We start from the raw sequence: 22,553 nt of genomic DNA, 5'->3' as shown, positions 1-22,553 counted from the left end.
TCTGACAAATAGCAGAGTCATGATCAGGAAATAAGAGCAGAAGGTTGGCAAGGGACCTTTGGGAATTCTGGTTAAGAAGTTAGCTTTTATGGACTGATCAGAGATTTGATTTGTTTACATTGCTTGGGGACAGAGTGCTTCCTTAAGAAGTGGATCTGAATGTCTGTCTTTACTTTTCTTTTTTTCTTTTTTTTTAAATCTCCATGACTTTTCAAGATCTGGCACTTGTTCACGTAAACCCTAGGGATTAATAATCACAGACTTGATTTTCCAGAAGTACAACTCATCTAATGGTAGAGAAATCATAACCCTACAAGCAGCCCACTATACATTTGAACATCCCTAATTATAAGTTTTTCTGTATACTAAATACTTAATAACACTTATTGACCAACTGATATGATATAAGGAAACAATATCCCCAAAATGCCAAAAAAAAAAAAAATACTCAGTAAGAAGTATCTCATTAGAGTGGATGACAGTTTGCTATAGTACGAAGGTCCCTTAAGCCAGCAAGAAAAATCACAAGAAAGAAGGTATGTACCCAGGTGAGCATTTACACCTCAGAATTTGGTACATCCAGGATTTCAGAAAAACCTGGAAAGACTTACATGAACTGATGCAAAGTGAAGTGAGAAGAACCAGGAGAACATTTTACACAGTAACAGCTCCATTGTACAATGATCAACTGTGAATGATTTAGTTTTTCTCAGCAATATAATGATCCATGACAATTCCAAAGGATTCATGATGAAAAATACTCTCCACATACAGAGAAAATACTGATGGAGTCTGAATGAAAATTGAAGCATGCTAGTTTTCACTTTATTTTTCTATGAGGGTTTGTTTTTTTGTTTTGGTCTGTGTCTTCTTTCACAATCTGACTAATATGGAAACATGTTTTGCATGATTGCATATATATAAATTATATCAAATCATTTACCATCTCAGGAAGGGAAAGAGGGAGAAAATTTGGAATTCAATTTTTTAGAAGAATGTTAAAAAAAACTTTTATATAAAATTGAAAAAATAAAATATTATTTTAAAAAGAATTTGGCACATTTACAAATCTGAACTTGACTTATTGCTTTCCAACTTAAGAAAATGATGGAATAGATATAAATTATGTAAATTAAACCAGAGAACTGGTTGTTAAACATTTACCAACATATCACATCATATATTCCACTTAACTTACTGCATTTGCTATCATGAGTCCAATCATTCAACACCATTCCCCTCTGGGCACAATTCCGGGCATACTCCAGGAAAATTGAGCAGGCACATCCTTGTTTCTGAGTACAGTGGCATAAGTCTTTTTCACAAAGAGCAATAAAGGGCTCAGGATCCACCAGGGGATGACACTGGGCAAATACTGAAGAGCTTTTCAAGATCTGGCACTGTTCTTGTAAACCCTAGAGAAGCAAGATTATGTGATTAATAATCACAGACTCCTGGTTTCCCAACATATAACTCTTCCGGTGGTAGAGAAATCCCAAACCAACAAGCAGCCCATTATACTTTTTTATATCCCTAATGATAAGTTTTTCTGTATACTAGGCCAAAATCTACCTCTCTCTAATTTCTGCCCTTTTGTCCTCCGCAAAACTGATAAACATGAGACAGTCTAGTAATGAATGAAGGGGATTGCCAAAATGAACTCCTTCCTTCCCATTTCACAGCCCCTTTTGGTTTAGCTCATAGATCTGTCCCTGGAATTATATGGCTCAGTTAATTTCCAATAAATATAGTCAAGTAGGTAGATCTTTCCTCATAAATATCTATTCTTTCTTCATAAATATCTATATCTTTCCTCATAAATATCTATTGTGGCTTGGGCCTAAGGTTAAATTTCAAGACTGCTGAAGCTTGTGAGCTACTGGAGATGTCAGTCATAGAAAAACAGTAGCCCTGTTAATGAATTTTAACACATATTAAATATTAACAGAGGTTATCACATTGCTAGACAATTAAAAATACAAAGGGTTATTAGCTGCAAGGACATTGTCTAGAAATTTCTGAGTTTGTTCAGCAAACATTAAGCTCCTGATGTATGCAGACATTGTACTTTCCACTGAGAGATACCCAGTTAAAAGTAAAATTTCTGTCTCAGGGAGGTCATAGCCTAGGAGGCGGATAAGATACGTGAATAAAGAAATATAATGCAGATTATTACACGGTAAGTACATCAGTAAATTAAAAAGAAAACTGTAGGTAAAGTTAACTGTTTTTATACAGAGTTCTCAAAGGAAGAAATGCCTCTTGGTACTGCATATCACCAATTATTCTGCAAGGTATAGTCTTAAACCGTTGATGTTTTGTTACCCACTATGCATTGTTCATGCAATATTAATAATTTGTTAAGGGAGGTGGTCTGTATATACTCTGATTATTAGGCCCTATGAACTCTGAAGAACCAATATACAAAATTAGTCCAGGGCAGCAGCCCCAACTTGGTATTATAGAAAAAACTCAAAAGACTTGTATTCAAACCCCACCTCTGAAATTTATTAGCTGAGACATCAGTTCCTTCATCTATAAATGAAGGGTTTGAAGCAGAGGATCTTTAAGGTACCTTTCAGTGCAACAGTCATGTCTCCCTCTTTTATGATTCTATCTTGACCCAAAGGACAATATTTCCCAGTCATCCTCACAAGTAATTTATGCTTTCTGCTTACTATACTTGGAAATTCTGCCAAGTAGTTTGAGATTGAGGCTCTGTATAACCTGCTGTTTGAGGGAGTCACATCTTGATACTTCCCTCACCCTCTGAGACAGGAGGTTAGCAATGTTACCACTTTCTTTTTTTTTTTTTAATAGCCTTTTATTTACAGGATATATGCATGGGTAACTTTACAGCATTAACAATTGCCAAACCTCTTGTTCCAACTTTTCACCTCTTACCCCCTTACCCCCTCCCCTAGATGGCAGGATGACCAGTAGATGTTAAATATATTAAAATATAAATTAGATACACAATAAGTATACATGACCAAAACGTTATTTTGCTGTACAAAAAGAATCAGACTCTGAAATATTGTACAATTAGCTTGTGAAGGAAATCAAAAATGCAGGTGGGCATAAATATAGGGATTGGGAATTCAATAATGGTTTTTAGTCATCTCCCAGAGTTCTTTTTCTGGGCATAGCTGGTTCAGTTCATTACTGCTCCTTTGGAAATGATTTGGTTGATCTCGTTGCTGAGGATGGCCAGGTCCATCAGAACTGGTCATCATATAGTATTGTTGTTGAAGTATATAATGATCTCCTGGTCCTGCTCATTTCACTCAGCATCAGTTCGTGTAAGTCTCTCCAGGCCTTTCTGAAATTATCCTGTTGGTCATTTCTTACAGAACAGTAATATTCCATAATATTCATATACTATAATTTATTCAGCCATTCTCCAACTGATGGACATCCATTCAGTTTCCAGTTTTTAGCCACTACAAAAAGGGCTGCCACAAACATTCGTGCACATACAGGTCCCTTTCCCTTCTTTATAATCTCTTTGGGATATAATCCCAGTAGTAATGTTACCACTTTCTAAAGAACAGTCCCAAAAATCCAAAACTTAGTTAACAAGTAATTCATTAACTAAAGCCAAAGGGAGTTAGGAAAAGCAAGAATATCTACATTGTAAAGGGAAAAGTAGGCAAGAGTAATCTATTTCCAACGGTAGAAAAGCAGGAAGACAAATTAATGAGGAAGACACAAAGTAGATATTTTATAGAGATAGAAATCTGTAAGAGTCTAATTCATTCAGGTATAACTTTTTGATAACCAGTTGTATCCATTATCATTATTGTTTGGCAAAAAGCTGTTCAGATGTTCTCAGATAAATAACATGCAGTGATTCCATTGAACCAAGATCCAGGCTATTTCAATCTGAGTATCTCTGGACCTCTCCTTTCTTGGCGTCAAACAGGTAAACCCGCCATGGAAAGCAACATATACATGTCCAGGTATCCATATGTTTTTCTGATCATCTACTTTTTAAAACTGATGTCTCTCTAATTCATTTTCATGTACTAGATTAAAATTATTAGAAACACAAAGATTTTTAATATCTATAGCATCCTGAATAAATAAAAATAAGAGTAATATGGATTGTATTATACTTAAATAGAAAAAAATATGCACTCAATTTAACATTTGCTTAGCTCAGGGTTTCAAGGACCAAGAAAGACTCAAAAGAATTCTTTTAATTGTCAAGCCATCCTAGAGGATAGACAATCCTTGATCTAGATGCTTTACAGGCATTCTATAAATCAGAGCTCTGCTTGTTTTAGGTTTCCTGTAGTCCTCCTAAAGAAGGAACTTCTGCCCTGATTTTGAGGTGCCAAACAGGGGAGACAGAAAGGCAAGAATTGAGACAAAAGCAGATGAAGATACCAACCAGATAGTAAGGGAAGAGAAGATGGGCATGTGCCAGGAGGCTAAGATCAGGCTTAATCAGCAGTTGTGGCATTTGGTGAGAGTCAAGTTTAGTCATCACCAGCTCCTTTTTTCCCCTATTTTTCCCAGAGCACAAGACTGGGAAATTTTCTACCCATACTTCGTATATAAACCTCTTTTTTCTTCCAACAATTACCATTCTACCTAATGAAAATATGGTTTAAAAAAAGAGAAAGAGAAGTGTATCTCTAAGTCTCATTGCAGTCTTCTGTAATGTGTTTGGCTGTCTGCATTTCTATGTTACTGGATATTGCTATTAAGATAAATAACCATTAGCTGTGACTTTTCTAAGTGTATAAATTTATGATTTGAGACTGAAAGAAGAAAATCTCTTCAGAGAAGATATTTCTCTGATTTTAATCCAGAGTTGGGGTAAAACACTTAATAAGACAGTTTGTAATTTTGGAAATTTACTGAGATATTCTAAAACATTCCTACTACTACTGAATCCAGAGAAAGAATTAATAAGGAGCTGAGCCAATAGTAGAGGGTAGGGGTTGGTATGGCTGTCTTTAATAAACTCTATATCCTACATCTACACCAAGATAGCTACACTTCTTTTCAGAAAGATTGTGGAGGATGATTCGATTATTCTGGATTAAGGGTGGGTGAGGGTGGTGGTGTGTATCCTGCCTGCCTAATTAAGAAATGACTACGATAATCAACAATGGTACCAGATTCCAGTCTCCCCCACAAAGCTGAAAATAGACTCAAAACAGGTATTAATGGAGCTCAGTTAGTTGGGTTCAGTATTCTATGATAGTTTGAGTTTGTATGTAATCATATAAACACTTAGAATGCTGCTGATCTATTCTCTATTCCCTTTTCTATATAATCTCTAATATATGCATGAAATAGAAGAAAAAAACTTTGGATTTAGAGACAAAGGATTTAGGTTCTAATATTGGCTCTGCTACTTAGTACCTTTGTGACCCTGAGCAGGTCTGGACTTGAATTTCCTGATGAAAAGAACTTTCTTTATGAAAGGAAACTTTCCAGGCAACTCCCTACTTTCCATCAGCAACTCTGCTTGCTTTTGACTTGACAGAAAGTCATACTCCTTCGTGCTCCACCTTCCCCCTTTCAGCTTCCTTTTATACATTGTCTTCCCCATTAGATTGTAAGCTCCTTGAGAGCAGAAACTCTCTTTTTTTATTTGTATCCTCAGTAGTTGGCACTGTGGCTGGCACATAGCAGCTTTTAAAACACATTTATTGAATTATATTAAAAGGGTTAGATAAGATAACCCCTAAGATCAATTCCAACTATAAATTTTATAATTCTCTAATTCAATGATCCTAGTAGAGAGAATAAGGTTCTCATTGAAATATAGCCCAGGATCCTCCATCCTAGAGTATTGATTCCTAAGCACTATAGAAACCATTACAGAAGATTTCTCTCATCATGCTCAAACACAAGGTTTCTCTGGTTCAGAAGACTGAATTCCTAACCCATTCAAGCCAGGTTTGTTTAACCTAAAGGCAAGTCAAAATAACAAGACTGAGCAGTTGTCCATCTTACTACTTCATACCACAGTGGGGAATATTAGAAGGGCATAACTTCTGCCCAGATCTAGACTAATCAAAGCTATTAATCCTCTGACTAGCTAAGATTTAGTTGATTCATTCTTTGTACTATTATCTCCAGTAGAAATTGTTTACATTCAAATTCTTAAAACAAAAAGTAAAACTACAGAATGAGGTATACTATATTTGCAGCCACATGACCTGAGATTGAATCCACGCTCTACCTTTCACAACCTATGTCATCTTGGACACGCCATCCTTCTCTGGACCTCAATTTCCCCATATATGAAATGAGGAAATTGTACTGGATATCTCTGAGGTCCCGGCCAGCTCTAGATTATGATCCTATATATCCTTTACTTCCTATGTGTCAAGAGTAGAAGGCAATAGGGGAGGAGAACGGTGAGAAAATTTTCCTTCCTGAGGTCATTGTTGCAAATCACTATTGCCCCAACAAGGAAGTCAGCTCTGTTAACTTTCTAGTTATCTTACATCATTTTCTTCACAAAGAATATTATCACAGGTTGTATTATTATCAGAATCATCAATTATTAGTAATTGCCCACACAATTGCCTTTCTACAGAGGGGAAAGCAGAAGTCAAGAATTGGGGAAGAGAGTAAAGGAACAAGACTATGACAAATCTAGATACAGAAGTAACAATTTTCCCCAGAAATCCATCCCCCCCCCCCTATCTTGGCCATTTCATTCCTCTTCCACCTTTCTTCTATAATTCATCCCTAGCCTAATGATTATACACAGTACATTTATCCACTCCCTCCAGTGATTAGTGATTGATACTGCTATTTTTCCGCCCCTTTCCAGTGATTGGTGGTTGACATGGCAATTTAGCAATTCTGCCACCATTTTTAGTAGCTTATGAAGAGTGCCAAGCCCAAGTAAAGTTTTAACTTAGACAGAAGGCATTGACAGCACTGTATTAGGACACGTATCTTACTTTTCCTTTCCTCCTTTCTCTCTGTTTCCATACCCCAGCCCTCTGACCTTCAGAAAGAATCAGTTCTTCAACACACTGAGGTGTCCTCGAACTAGCTTCCTTCCATTGGTGGCCACACTTTGGGCCACCCCAATATCCCCAGTAGAAGCTGGGAAGAAATATCTCTTCCAAGAGTGAGCTTCTTACAGCCACGCCACAACATTCTCTCTTGCTTCATGGTTACCCCCTACCCAATTATACAGTTCTAGGAGAACATTGTGAAAGACATTGTGCTGAAAAGAAAAAATAGTATTCTTATCCAACTTTGGCTTTGTTGCTCCAGATTATACCAGAAGAGGGAAAGTTTTTCTCCTAGGAATCCCACTTTTTTATTTTTAATAAATTCAGACCTCTCAGATCTTGGTACATCATAGTGACAGAGTCAAAGAGGTATTATTATTTCCATCTTATCACAACATTTGGTCCTCAGAAAAGCAACTCATCACATAAGGAAATTATATTTTTATCATGTGACTTAGAGTATAATCAGTCAGCATTTATAGTTCCTGGTTTCCCTATTCTACTCCCACCCCTAAATAGACCTAAAGAAAAACTCTACAAAGTGACTTCATAGGCATTTTCCTCCAGAAGAGAGCAAGTTTAATTTTCCAATTAATCCCTGACATCACTATTGAAAGTGACTTGGAATGGTTCCAGCACCACAGCTACCAATCCCTGTAATAAAGGACAAACCTGAAGTACAAGAAGGAAAGGCCTTAGTATTAGCTAAAATGAATTAACATAATTGCAAAAGGGCCTCAGTTGCCTCAGGTCTGAAGATCCCAAAGCTCTGCTCCAAATCTGGCTTTGTAAATAATGACTTCTCATTAGCAGAGGTCCCATGTGACTATTGCTCCGATTCCTTCCCAGTTCATAATCTGCACTGCAGTCTATGTAAACTGATGGAATACAAAAGAGATAGTCGGAATCCTAGGTTTGGGGAATTTTTAGTGTCTCAGCTACCTTATAAAGGACAGAAAGTAAAATGGAGCTTCCCAAGATAAGACAGCAATGACAAACACAGAAGTCTGACAAAGGTAGCCTAAAGCCTCCTTGCTTTCTGGGGAATGAAACTAATTGTGTGAGTTCCTCCAAAGTCCTATGAGATAATATGGAGGGCATTTTCTTTTTTTTTTTTTTTTTAATAATAGCTTCTTATTTTTGATATGCAAAGATAGTTTTCAATATTCACCCTTGCAAAACCTTATGTTCCAAAATTTTCTCCCGCCTTTCCCCTATCCCCTCCCCTAGACAACAAGTAATCCAATATGTGTTAAACATATGCAATTCTACTATACATATTGTGGAGGGCATTTTCAAAGATCATATGAGGGAGGAGGAGTTTTCTTTAGAAATAGCAATCTCCCTTATTAAGCCCAACCAACTAGGGCCAATTGAATGAGTGACTTTATCCCTCATTCCCACCCCGCAAATTTCCAAACCAAAGAGGGAATGGAAATCTATATGCATAAAGAATTCCCACAGAGAATTCACATGTTGTCATAATAACTCATGTTCATAAAGCACTTTAAAGGTTACAAAGCACTCATTTTTTCAACAACCCTGTCAAGTTCAAAAATCATTCATCTCATTCCCTGAGAAGGAAATTAAGCTAAGAGAAAAATAGAGCGAGCATCCCTATTATTCAAAAGAGCAAAGATTCAAACACAGTTCCCTATTGGATTCAGTTCCAGCACTCTTTACATTATACTCCACTGCCTTTCCACACAAGCCTACATTTATTAAGTCTAGTCTGGGGATTATAAGAACTGTACGGTTTATCTCACTGGGTTGTTTTGAGAATCAAAAGAGATAAGATATGAAAACCACAAAGAGCAGAAGGTAGGTGCACACCAGAGAATTACCTACACCAATGAAATTACAGGTTTGAATTTTTTAAAGCACTTTTAAAATATTGTCTATCATAACTATTATGACCATTTCTCTCAACAAATACTAATTATATTTGTTTGAAGTACTGACCTCAGGCAAAGAATAATGTTAGACAAGGAAGGGGGTTTAAAGTTTATATGAGGCATAGAGCCCCAGTCTAGTAGAGAGATAAGAAACATACCCAGATAATTAGAAGATATAATGTATGAATTGAATGCCTTCTTTAGCTATATATAGAACATGTGTAAAGTGTGGTGCATATTTGGGATGGCCATTACCATTGTCCTTTTCCCTGAGGGGAAAGCCCACTTTTTTTTCCCATGTATACTGAGCCTTCTATGTAGCAGGTATTATACTAAGCTAGGACAACTTGGTGGTGCAGTAAATAGAGGGTTAGACCTGGAATCAGGAAGACCCTTTTTCCCAAGTTGAAATCTGGCCTTCAATACTTACTAGTCAAGTGATCCTGGAAAAGTCCCTTAACCCTGTTTGCCTCAGTTTCCTCATCTGTAAAATGAGGAAATCATCATCCCAATATCTCTGCCAAGAAAACCCCAAATGGGGTCTGAATAATCAGACATGACCGAAAAGACTGAACAAGAACACCATACCAAGTAGTGGGAATAAAGATGAAAATGAAACAGTATCTGTCATTTGGCATTTGTCTATATTTTATGTGTGTGTGTGTGAGGGATGTACATAGGAAGGATACTTGAAATAAAAACAAGGTAATTGTCTTACCTAAGGATGGAGGTGGAGGTAGAGGTAGGGGGTACAGACAGAGAGGGTATTAGCATCTTAGAGAAGGTGGGGTAGGGGTGATCAGAAAAGACAACATAGAGAAGGTAATACTTGAGCTGAATTTTGAAGGAAACTAAAAAGATAGAGATGATGAGGGAGTGAATTACAGGAACAAAAGACCAGCCTGCCCAAAGGCATAGAGTTGGGGGATGAAGTATTATCTCTTCATTGCTCAAGAACCAGAAGAAGGTTTGTTTGACAAAATGGTTTAAGAACAGGAAGGGGAGTAATCAATATACAATAAGACTGGAAAGGTAGATTGGGTCTAGGTTATGAAAAGAATTTAAATACCAAAAAGGGGAGTCCATATTGTATCTTCAGGGCAATAGTGGAACATGAACAGGTCTGAGCATTAGGGAAATCACTTTGTCAACCAGTGAAGGATGTGTCGGAGGGGAGGGACTTGAGACAGGGAGAGCAATAAGGAGACTTTTATTCTTATTATTTGTTCTTCATTCTTTAAAAGGACCAATGACATCAGGAGAGTGATGTCTTGACTTGCAAGCAATTTGGGTTTAAGTCAGGCAGAGCTGTGCAAAGTTATCAGCCTCATTCTCTCCTCAGGAGTCATCTGAGTCCAGTGGCAAATCTTATGTCAAGATGACTGAAGATGATCCCAGATGTAGTGGGATTCTTTCCAAAGATAGCAATTAGTCTGAGGCAATGACCATTCAATGATTTAAAGCTAGATAAGAAATGAACAAAAGATGGCCTAGTTTGCACACGCGTGCACACACACACACATACACACCCCACACATATCAAACTGGAAAAGGAAGATCCTCTCTGGGTTTTGCTATTTTTGCTAAAGGAGTCTATTGTAATATCCAGAGAAAAGATTAGGGCCTAAAATAGAGTGGTGACTGTGAGTTGAAAAAGGGGAGAGTGGGTTAGAGAGATGTTGTAGAGGTAGAAATGACAAGATTTGGGAATTGACTGGATAAAAAAAGGAGATAAAAATAATATCAATGGGGTAACTAGGTAACTAGGGTAAGTAGGATGGTACTGGTATATTTAACAGAAATTGGAATGTTCAAAAGGAAAGTGGATTTACACAGAAAGATACTAAGTTCTATTTTAGACGTATCGCATTTGAGATGTTTGTGACATTTATGGAACATGTAATTTAAGTTGTCCTACAGGTATTTGGAGAAAAAAAGACTAAGGTTGAATATGACCCTGGGAATCACCTGCATAGAAATAGTCATAGAACCCATGAAAGCTAATGAAGTTACCAACTGAGAGTGTTAAGAGAAGAGGTACCAGGTAAGAGCTTTGATAGATATCACAGCTAGGGGCCATGATAGGAATGATGAAGAACAAAGCTAGTAGAGAAGAAATAATCAAATCAGACCAGCAGGAAGAGATTCGAGAGAATACTTTTTTTTCTTTGGTCTCATTTTTAGCAAGAATTTCAATATCGATATGTATCATCTTGCTCATTATTGGACAAAGACATCACATGTGAAAAAATAATAGTAATTACTGTTTGGTGATGGTTTAAAAATTGATTTGGTATTCTCTGTATCCCTTTTAAACAATAATTTCATTACTACAGAAGCAAAATAGAGTCCCATGACTAGGAGTCATTTGGCATTTGTCTATATTTTCTTAGGTGCACTCTGGCCAAGGGATTCATTGAATGGTGCTCAACCCATAAAGTAATAGTGCTGAGCTTCTCTTTACTTAGCTAGGATGGTATTCACATAGCAGGAATAGCCTAAGACAAGCATTTTGAACCTTTAAAACCTTTAAACCTTTAAAAAAAATTGTCTAAGCCATCAATGAACTCCTAAGGAACATAAAAACAAAGACAAAATGGATTTACAAGTATAAATCCTGCAAAGTATAATTAATTTCTATATTATATAAATTGTTTGGAAAAGAGAGAAAGAAAACATCCTGCTAAATTTCCATAAGAACCATAGTTTTGAAAGCTAACGAAGGAAGAGATAAAACAGATTTTGGATGGCATGCAATATTTACAGCAAATATTTTCTCCATTTCTTTTCATTATAAAGTTAATGTTTTTTGTTATGCCACTGATTCATTATGATTGTATTTTCATATCCAATATTATTATTGAATAGCTATTATCATATCTTCCATTTCTGATTTACAAAAATGTCCCTCTTCACTATAGCTAAAACAAGTATATTATTCCTTGTTTTCATTTTTAAAAAATAATCCTGTATTATTGAATATAAACTTTGAGGATCCTTTTTTTAAAATTGAAATTTCAATGTCCATAAATCAATTTTATTGGAACCTAATCACACTTAATAATCAATGTATTGTCTATTTTTACTTTTTTTTTTACTACAATGGAGACTATTTGTGACCCTTTCATCACTTCACATTGCTGCTCAGAATAATATAAATTTCAGTAATACAGTTATAACTTGATAGGCTGAGGTTGAAATTTTTCTGAAGAAAAAACACCCTCAACCACTATTATCAAACACTGATGAGCTTTCGAAATTTATTCTTCAGACTTGATAATGCTTCTTAATTAATTCAATCTAAAATAGCATTTATATGTGAAACACATTGTGATAAATCAGTTTAACAACAACTAATTGTTTGAATCAAAAGGAAAGTCAAGCTGCTTCATACATTTCCTATACTATCTAAAAAATAAAGTTGTCAGAGAGATCTCCTTTCTCATACAAATTTGCAGCAAATATAAATGATTTAAAGGTTGATTTCAGTGGTCATTTAGTCAATCAATCACCAAGCATCATCAAATGTCTATATATCAAGCACTATGCTTGATGTGGAAGATACCAAAAAAAAAAGTCAAAGATGATCCTTGTTCTCAAGACTAATGAAAGTAGACAGCAAGCATGCAAATCACTATGTACAAAAAAGATAAATATAGACATACGATATAGTATGTGTGGTGTATGTGTACACACATACATATATGGGGAATGAGAGAGAGAGAGAGAGAGAGAGAGAGAGAGAGAGAGAGAGAGAGAGAGAGAGAGACGGGGTGGAGGGGCAGAGGAGGTATTAAAGACAAAAAAATAGAAAAGATATGTTTCTATTAGTATTCTGAGTCCATCAATTCTCTGACAGCAGGTAGTATGTTTCATCATGAGTCCCTTTGGAATTGTAATGGGTCGTTATATTGAGCAAAGTTACAAAGTCTTTTTCATTTGATTATCTTACAATATTGATGTTTCAAATTCTTTGCTACCATAAAAAAGTTGTCATAATTATTTTCAAATATCTGGATCTTTTTCCTTTTCTCTTTAGGATACAGACCTAGTAGCCTAGTAGTTATTGTTGTTTGTCCTTCATTCTTGAAGAAGGCCAGTGACATCAGGGAGGCAATGCCATGGCATGCAAGTGAATTGGATTTGAGTGAGGGAGGTCTGTGCAAGGTCAACAGCCTCACTTTTTCCACTGAATCCAGTGGCCAGATATAGATTAGGGTAAGTGGAGATAGCCCTGGATATAATGGGAGACATTGGTTGGCCTTTTTAAGTTAATGTCTTTAACGGGTCTCAATTTGACTGAGGCAATGCCAATCAGTGATTAAGGCCAGGTAGGAAAGAAATGAGGTAAAAATGGCAAGAGTCTGAACAGTTCACAATTTTTGGATATATTTCCAAATTGTTCTCCAGAATGGCTGGACTAGTTCATAGAAAGTTCTAAGAATTTTTGTCAACTTCTACTCATACTGATGAATTCTATTCCCTAAAACAAGGCTAAATCCTTCCTTTCAAAGTTCTAACTCTCCTAAGAAGTTGGGGGTTGTTCTCTAAGAAGTTAGCTTGACCCCAATTAATTCCATTAGTCTCACTATGCTATTCCACAAGATTTTCAGGTGAAAACCATTTCAGTCAACCAGCCTTAAGTAACTTTTAGAAAGGAGTGTTTACTAAAGGGGTACAGTAAAAAAAAAAAAAAAAAAAAAAAAAAAAAAAAAAAAGTTGATTTAAACATTCCCTCAAAAATCCATGACACATTTTCCCTTACATGCAGAGCTGAAGGGAGAGTGGGCTCAAGCTTGGCATGTACTCATGGCAAATAGTTGATAGAAATCTGTTCATCTGTGAGTTACTCATGAAGTTTTCTTTCAGCTGGATGGGGTTTCTTTGCTGGGGTTTTGATAAATCTGTCTAATCTCTCCTCAGTTCCCAGTGCAGACATTTTTGAGAGCTGAGTCTAAGGATGAAAGGACTGGCAGCCCAACACCCTCTCTTTCAAGTTTTTGGGCTCCTTCTTTGGTCAAAACAGGGGAGGGAATTGGAAGAGACCTGGCTAGGTCCTTTCTGTCCCTTCTTCCCTCAGTCATTTTCTCCTCAGCAATTTTATTGGAAAGCCACCCTTTCCCCAGTCTCTTAAATGACTTGCCACTCACTGAAACTACCTAATTCTAATTAACTTGGTGCTTTTGTACAGTAACCAAAGCCTATGAACTTACTCAGACAATTGGAACAGACCTTGTCTGAAATCATTGAACTTCATCCAATGGTTTTCAAAGACTTTTCACATTTAGTTTAAAGCCTATAACCAATATCAATTGATTGGACATCTTATCACTTTCTTTAAGTGAGGCAGGATATCTTAATTGAGTGGCTGTCAATCAACCCTTACCATTCTACTTGAAATTTGTGCCAATTGAGGTCAAGTTCTGGAAAGTTTAAACAAGTGAAAAAGATTTTGAATTTGGATCCGGCCTTGAACTACAGCTAAATATATTCATTCTATTTGTGCCATTAATTTTATAGATTTCAATTCTGAGTATTATAAGGAGACTATCCTCTGGTTTAATTGGAGATAGTAATTATCTGCTCATTTTTTTTTCTAAACTGTGAAACTAGTCAAGTTGTAATCTCTTCATATTAGAAGTAAACTCCAAAGATCATCTGGACCATTCCATTGTCTAGGCCATCCTAGACAAGTAATTATTTTGTCTGACAGCCCTGAGATAATATTCTTTCTCTTCTGCCCTTTCCCCAAGCCTCCTGTTTCATTTTAAGTCTTTATCCTCTTTTTCTGTCATTAGTGGATACAGAGCACATAATTCTGAGGCAAAACCTTCTTAAATATAAAAAATAAAAAATAAAACAAGTACATTGTTTGGAGCTCCTCAAGAAAAAGGTTAGAGAAATAGAAGATGGCATGACCACAAATATGGAAGCTGAAGCATAGTGTAAGCTGATATTGACATTGAATTGAACTCTCAATGCCATTGACAATAAACTCTCATTTTGGAGATCAATGCCCTGCATCTGCATGAGTGGCAGGCTGGGGTTAAGCAGAGCAGTACAGGAGAACTCCAAGGTCTTTGAAATTTCATGGCTCCCTTCAGTTTCTTTAAGCATTGCTGTCATTTCAGATGATTCTGGCTTCTAACTTCAAGAGGGAAATGAGTGGTCTCAATATCATTTAAGTTGCTGAAGGGAGAATAGGATTCTGGGAAATATGAGAGAAACTCACAGGTTCCCTCATGTCTCTATCTCCAACTTGCTACCCTAGAGATTTCTGGGGAAATCTGGAATTATCTCTTTTGGTTAAGCTAAGTTACCTTGCTCTCAATGAGAAAAATCATTCTGTATGGTGTGGTATATATTAACCTATGTATACTTTCTCTGATTTCAGTTTTGCCATTGACTTGCATAAGTGGGTTGCTTTACTCTCTCTCTCTTCCTCTTCATATGTATATGTGTGTATATATATATATATATATATATATATATATATATATATATATATCCTTCCTATCAAATAACTATATATATATATATATATATATTTATTTGTAACAGTTATTTGATAGGAAGGAAATCAAGCCTTGGAGGTAAAGTTCGGGGATCCTCCTCTTCTCATTAATGACTAACAATCAGAAGGTTAACTTGAACCTGAAAACCATACCTTTCATATTAATAACATTTAGAGGAAAAGAGAGATATAATTCTAATCCAGTCTAGACTTCCTTTGCCCTCATTTCCTACTTCCCTTTTGAACATAATTAAAGTAACTCTTCTCAGTGGTGCAGTAGATAGAGCACTGGACCTGGAGTCAGGAGGATCTTCATATCTGACCTCAGACACTTATTAGTTTTGTGACATTTAAGTCCAATCCTATTTGCCTCAGTTTCCTCATCTGTAAAATGAGCTAGAGAAAGAAATGGCAAACCACTCTAACATCTTTGTCAAGAAAACTTCAAATGGTATCATGAAGACTAGAACATGACTGAAAAATGACTCAATGACAACAAGAATCCATACCAATGGGCTTTAGGACTCAGGTTAAATAGAAAAGAGAAGTCCTGGCACAAGGATTAGATCCCAGGAATTCTTAGTGAGGCAGCCTAGACACCTGCTATTCAGATCCTACCTCCCTCATCCTGCTTCCTGAAAATGAGGGCAGCTGTACCATACTAGAACCACAGAAAGCCAAGCTCCTTGTAGAATCCTCCTTATAGGTCTCAGAATTGGAGGGACCTCAGAAGTCAATTAGTCCAACTCCCTCATTTTACATAGAGCTACAGAGAGGTGAAATGTCATGTTTAATGACACAATCAGGAATAAAGAAGCCAGGATCTGACACTGCCAGAGCCTTTTATTCCAACCAGTGATTTGTTTTCCTTTATACCACTCTTATTTTCTAAGCCCCTTGAAAAACCAAACTAGGCAGGGTTCAAAATGGTGGTAAACAAATCAGCTCATTCCCAACATGCTCCTTGCTTCATTCAATTCCTGGCATGAGCTAATGTTGTCTATGGGGTGCTGGAGAGCTAATGAAAGAGTCCTGGTCCCTCCCATTCTCCCTACCCAGTTCTCTGCAGATGATACCATTACTTCATCCTACCCACCCCACTGCCTGCTATACAGACCCAATTGTGGTCTACTTTAATTATATTTTCAGATCATTTAAAATGACCAGACCTCTTCCCTGGAGACTCTATTCCCATCCAAAGGGATGGGAAAGAAAACAGAGTGAAGTATATCTACTCTAAGGCGGGTAAGGGAAAGAAGGAAAAGCAGTAATTGGAGATATGAAACTGGACTATTGTCTTTCTCTTCTAAACAGCTGACTCCATCTGAAGGGGGCTGAGAGAAGGAGGAGGGAAGCATTCTTTGCAGTCAAGTTAACAAAGAAAGATGACTATGATGAAAAGAGCAAAATTCTTCAGCCTAGTCTTGTTGCAACTACTGCTATAGGGGGCCCAGAGGAATGAAGCTGACCCTGACCCTGAGGGAGGTGCAGAGGCAATGCTGTAGGCCCAGGAATTCTCACCCCAGGGCAAGGAACTGCCCCATTGGTGAGCCAAGGAACTGGATATGCACAGCAGAAATATCCTAGCAGGATGAAGAGGAGGATTTCTAGTTCTATTTATGGGTCCTTCCCACATACGATCAGGGTACATCTGATCAGGCTTTCAGAGCTCCTTTAATATCTTCTTAATGATTGCCATAGAGGAGGTCTTTTTAAAAACAAATAAGATCTGTGCTCACATTTCTGAAAAGATTTAGATACAACATTAGCTTCCATCACTGATCCCATTCTAAATCACATGAAACTGAGCAAGAAAGGGGTAGTCTAAACTCCCTTTGCTCAAGGAGTCTGGGGCTGTGGTTTCTCTCTCCATAGCAACTTAAGCTTTAATTACTTCAGGACACTGTGGACAAGAGGTTCTCCACAGAGATCAAACAGGGTCTTCCTCTTTGCTGACTTTACTGTTTCTGAAAGTAATTATGTATTGGAGGTCCTAAATCAGAAACCAAGTTAGCCTCAGGTCCCACCTAAGAAACTCACTTTCTGTTCTAAGTCATTCCCAAACAAAGTGGCTCTTGCCTTATGACATCTTTTGAACTGAACTCCCATCCCTATTATTTTTTCATATGTACATGTTGATTATCCCTTATTAGACTCTAAGCATGTTCTATATCACTTGGTAATTCCCAAAGAGTCCAGTCCACAGTGGACATTTCTTAAATAAATGTTTGTTGATCAATTAATTTATCATCCCCCTCTAGCCTTCTCCCTCCTTAATGAAAATAAGGGCATTTTGATAAGGGATATTGAGAGTCTGAAACAAGAGAGACAATGTTTAATTGGAAATTGGTAGAAAGCTATTCCACTCCCCAGTTTTTTAAGTTTAAATAAATCACTTAACCTTGCTCCTTCTCAATATCTTCACCTACACAATGAGGATACTACTTTATATACCAACTTAAGGATAAAATGGTATAGTGTATCACAGATAATGGGTATTGAATTTGCCTTTTTAATGGTCCACCTTGGAACTGGAGGGAAAAAGAGAATTTGGGACTCAAAATTTTAAATGGATGTTTAAAAATTGAATGTAACTTCTTTAAAAACAGAACCTATTTAATGTTTCAATGTATCCTCAGTTACTGGTAAAATATGATAACATTGTAGTCCATAAACAAATGTTTTGTTCAATTGAAAGGATATACAAAAGAAAATTAGATCATGTATATAAGCAACAAATAAATATGAGCTATTGTATTTTTTAGAGAGAGCACCAAGGAACTTTTAAAGATTCCTCTTAGTGTAAACCATATTTGGGGTCGTAGGGATGCTATTTTTTAAAATTCCAACAATCATCTGCAAAGAACTATTTCACCTTAAAAGAAGATTCAGGGGAATATAGTCCTAACAAATTTCTATTCTGTATAGAACTTAAACTTACATCCTCTGAAACCAAATCCAATGCTTCCAATAAGCTACTTTGCCTCCAAGAATGATAAAGTCCAGCTGGAGAGCTAAGAACCCAATTTAATAGTTCTATGTTATAACAACATTAGCTTCTATCACTGATCCCACTCTAAATCACATGAATATAGAGGAAAATTCTATTTTATGGATCAGGTCACTAGTAGGACAAATTTTGCTGTTCCTATTGAAGGACATTAAGAAAATCAAGACAAACCAAAAACTGCAGCCAGGTGCCCCAATGACCACAATTCACTGCACATTTACTTGACATACTCTTTAGCCTGCACAGAGTTTGTTTTATAAACTGTTGTTGAGGGAACATGTGGTATACATGGGGGAAAAACAATAAGATTGGCAGACAATTCAGCTTCGACACTGGCTGAGAGTGTCACAGAATAAAAAAAAAAAAATCTGACATTTGGGATGGACCCAGGGGTATAATGGAACCAGATCTTTCTGACTTGGGTAAGCATTTGCAAAATGAACTTTTTACAGCTAAAAAACTGGCAAACACTACTATAGATCAAGACTTGATTTGTTTTGTTTTATTGACTAGCTAGATTTAAGAGAGTGATGGAGAAAATGTTGATACCACATTTTAAACGTAAAAGTATATCATGGTTTTTGTAGTGTTGTTTGTTAAATATTTATTAGCACAACCCTGAATCTAACCCAAACCTGAACAAAAATCCCATCTAAAACATGCCCAATAAAAGGGTCATCTATCTTTTCCTTGAATACCATTAATGAAAGACAACTCACTATCTCCTGAGAGATTATATTTCACTTTTGGGGAGTTCTAATGGCTAGGAAGTTTTCTTAGCATCCAGCCTCAATCTGTCTCCCTGAAACCTCTACCCATTGTTTCTAACTCCACCCTCTGTATGGACCAACCAGTACAAATTTCATGCATCTTCCACATGGTAGTCCTTCAGTCTTTTGCAGACAGGTAGCAATCTCTCCCTGTTTCTTCTCTTCTGCAAGATAAATATGTCCAATTCTTTCAGTTTAGGTAAGATATGTTCTCTCATTCTCTCACCATTGCATTGTGTCTTATGGTCATATTTATTCTATGTCTTTTCTAAAATGTAATGCCCAGACCTGAACACATACTCCAAATTTGGTCTAATCAGGAAGAAATATAATAAAGCTTCTTTATTATTGACACTATATCTCTCTTAATAAAGCCTGATATTCTCATTACCTATTTTGATGATCAACCAATAAATATTTATGAAGGGCCTACTCTATTCCAGGCTAAGCGCTAAAGAATATAAAAAATGATTAATTAATTAATTAAAATACAATTTTTAAAAGGAATATTTAAAAAATCAAGATAGTCCTGCTCCTCAAGCTTACAATCTACTAGGGGAGACAGTAAGTAAATAAACACAAATAAACAGGCTATGTACAAGATAAAAAGACAATTAAAAGAGAAAAGACATTATATTTAAGAGAGATTAAGGTAGACCTCCTACCGAAGGTAGGGTTTAAGTTGAGAGTTATAGAAAGCCAAGGAAGCCAATAGGTTGAGATGATGAGGAAGAGCATTTCAGGAATGAGCCCCAACTAGAAAAACAACCAGAGCTAAAAGATGGAGTATCTTGTTTATAGAGCAGCATGGAGATCAATGTCTTGAATCAAAGAGTATATGGTAGGAAATAAATTGTAGGAAGATTGAAAAGTAAGAAGGGGCTAAATTATAAAGGGCTTTGAACACCAAACAAAGGGTTTTTTTGTTTTGTTTTGTTTTGTTTTATCCTAAAGGTGACAGGGAGCTACTGGAGTTTATTGAGCAAAAGTGACATGGTTAGAGGTGAATTTGGTAATTGAATGGAGGATGGCTTATGGTGGGAAAAGATATAACAGTCTTTTATGCATGTAGAGTGGTTAGCTTTGGTTAAGAAATAAGACTATCTCTTCATGGAGATAAGGATGAAAGAGATGATGGCAGAAGGTATTTGAATGATAGAAGATGTGGAAGAGGGGGAAAAAGGAAGTTCATGGCAAATAGTCTTAATTTTTTCAATGAAATATAGAGTAAGTTTATCACCTGAAGAAGGCAGGGATTTAAATAGGGAAGAAAAGATTTAGAAGAGTTGCTGTAGAAAGTGCTGAGGAGAGTAACAGATTTCTATCTTAAGGTGACATGGAAGAGAAAGAAGTCCCATAGGTAGAAGCATAAGGTGGAGGCCAGAAAGAGAACACAAGTTTCTGGCAGAGTTATATACACTTAGTTCAGGGCAACTAAGTGACACTGTGGCTAGAGAGCCAGCTTCACAGTCATCCTGAGTTCAAATCCAGCTTCAGCCATTCACATTCTGTGTAACCTTGGGCAAGTCACTTAACCCTGTTTGCCTCAGTTTCCTCATCTGTAAAATGAGCTGAAGAAGGAAATGGCAAAGCCACTCCAGTATTTTTGCTAAGAACAGGACTGAAATGACTGACAGCAAAACCTTTAGCTCACAAATTATGAGACCATAACAAAAGACATTTAGTCAGAGTATCTGGGTTTAGGTCTCAGCTCTGCAATTTATTCCCTATCTGATTTTGAACAAGTTACTTAACTTCTCTGTAAACTAGATAACTTTCTAAGGTTTTAGGTTTGTAGAGAAGGTGCTGATCTGCATTTCAAAGGATTAAATCAATGCTTCTTAAACTATAGGTTGTAACCCTATATGGGGGTCCCATAACTGAATATGGGAGTCATGAAATTGTGATTTATTATCAATAAATGTTTGATTTGTATACCTATATCCTTGGGATTATATAAACATTTCTCAGGGGAAAAGGAGTCAGAAGTATAAAAAGTTTAAGAGGACCTGTGAGATTACTGCTGGCTCTCAATCTGTGAATTATGAATTAAGTTCTCTGGATCTTGCTAATTGCAAATTATTTCATATTTTCATTTGAATCAATGAATCTACAAACATCTATTAATCACCTACTGTGTACTAGGCTCTGTGCTAGGTGTTGGGAATTCAAAAACAAAAATAGAGACTCCCTTCTCAAGGAACTAATTCCATTGGTTGAAGCTCATGTACAGAGGGAAATAAATTCCAAATACAAGGCCTCTCAAAAGTCTTAAAGTTTTAATCTTTAATCAATCAAACTACTAAAGTACTTCTTTATCTCTACTTTAGTAGGTTAGGCTCCTACTACTTCACAAGACACTAAGAATTTTGAGACACCTTAAATAGACAGTACGAGTAAATACTTGAAAACTTCTACATGAATGAATCATCCTCCCCAATGTATTCACCTTCCCCTCATAGATTTACCTGAATATCAACAACATAATCTGGCAATTCAATATTTAATTGTTAATGAATAAATGAGGTACCTCCTTGTCTCTCTTAGTAGAGATTTAAGGTTCTAGGTAGAGAGAACAATAAAGATTTTTTTCCTTTCTTTTTTTTTAATTATAATAACTTTTTATTGACAGAATCCATGCCAGGGTAATTTTTTACAACCATTATCCCTTGCACTCATTTCTGTTCCAATTTTTCCCCTCTCTCCCTCCACCACCTCCCCTAGATGGCAAGCAGTCCTATATATGTTGAATATGTCGCAGTATATCCTAGATGCAATATATGTGTGTAGAACCAAACAGTTCTCTTGTTGCATAGGGAGAATTGGATTCAGAAGGTAAAAATAACCCGGGAAGAAAAACAAAAATGCAAACAGTTTACATTCATTTCCCAGTGTTCTTTTTTTGGGTGTAGCTGCTTCTGTCCATCCTTGATCAATTGAAACTGAGTTAGGTCTCTTTGTCAAAGAAATCCACATCCATCAGAACACATCCTCATACAGTATCGTTGTTGAAGTGTATAATGATCTCCTGGTTCTGTTCATTTCACTTAGCAACAGTTTATGTAAGTCTCTCCAAGCCTCTCTGTATTCATCCTGCTGCTTATTTCTTACAGAACAATAATATTCCATAACATTCATATACCACAATTTATCCAACCATTCTCCAATTGATGGGCATCCATTCATTTTCCAGTTTCTAACCACTACAAACAGGGCTGCCACAAACATTTTGGCACATACATGTCCCTTTCCCTTCTTTAGTATCTCTTTGGGGTATAAGCCCAGTAGAAACACTGCTGGGTCAAAGGGTATGCACAGTTTGATAATTTTTGGGGCATAATTGCTCTCCAGAATGGTTGGATTCGA

General features: G+C 36.5%; 1 protein-coding gene across 2 annotated transcripts in view; it reads right to left on the bottom strand.

Annotated features, from left to right (window-relative positions):
* VWF (von Willebrand factor) overlaps positions 1-22,553 on the bottom strand; it is a 198,937-nt gene that overhangs the window by 148,540 nt on the left and 27,844 nt on the right. For both annotated transcript variants that reach the window (XM_023504571.2, XM_031938302.1), the window contains one exon: positions 1,199-1,415. In XM_023504571.2, coding sequence (XP_023360339.1) covers positions 1,199-1,415 — 217 coding nt within the window. The remainder of the gene's footprint in view (positions 1-1,198; positions 1,416-22,553) is intronic.

This window comes from Sarcophilus harrisii, chromosome 5 (assembly GCF_902635505.1).
Source record: "Sarcophilus harrisii chromosome 5, mSarHar1.11, whole genome shotgun sequence".
NCBI lineage: Eukaryota > Metazoa > Chordata > Mammalia > Dasyuromorphia > Dasyuridae > Sarcophilus > Sarcophilus harrisii.
The sequence above is the reverse complement of the archived record's forward strand: the minus strand, read 5'-3'. Positions and strand labels throughout refer to the sequence as shown.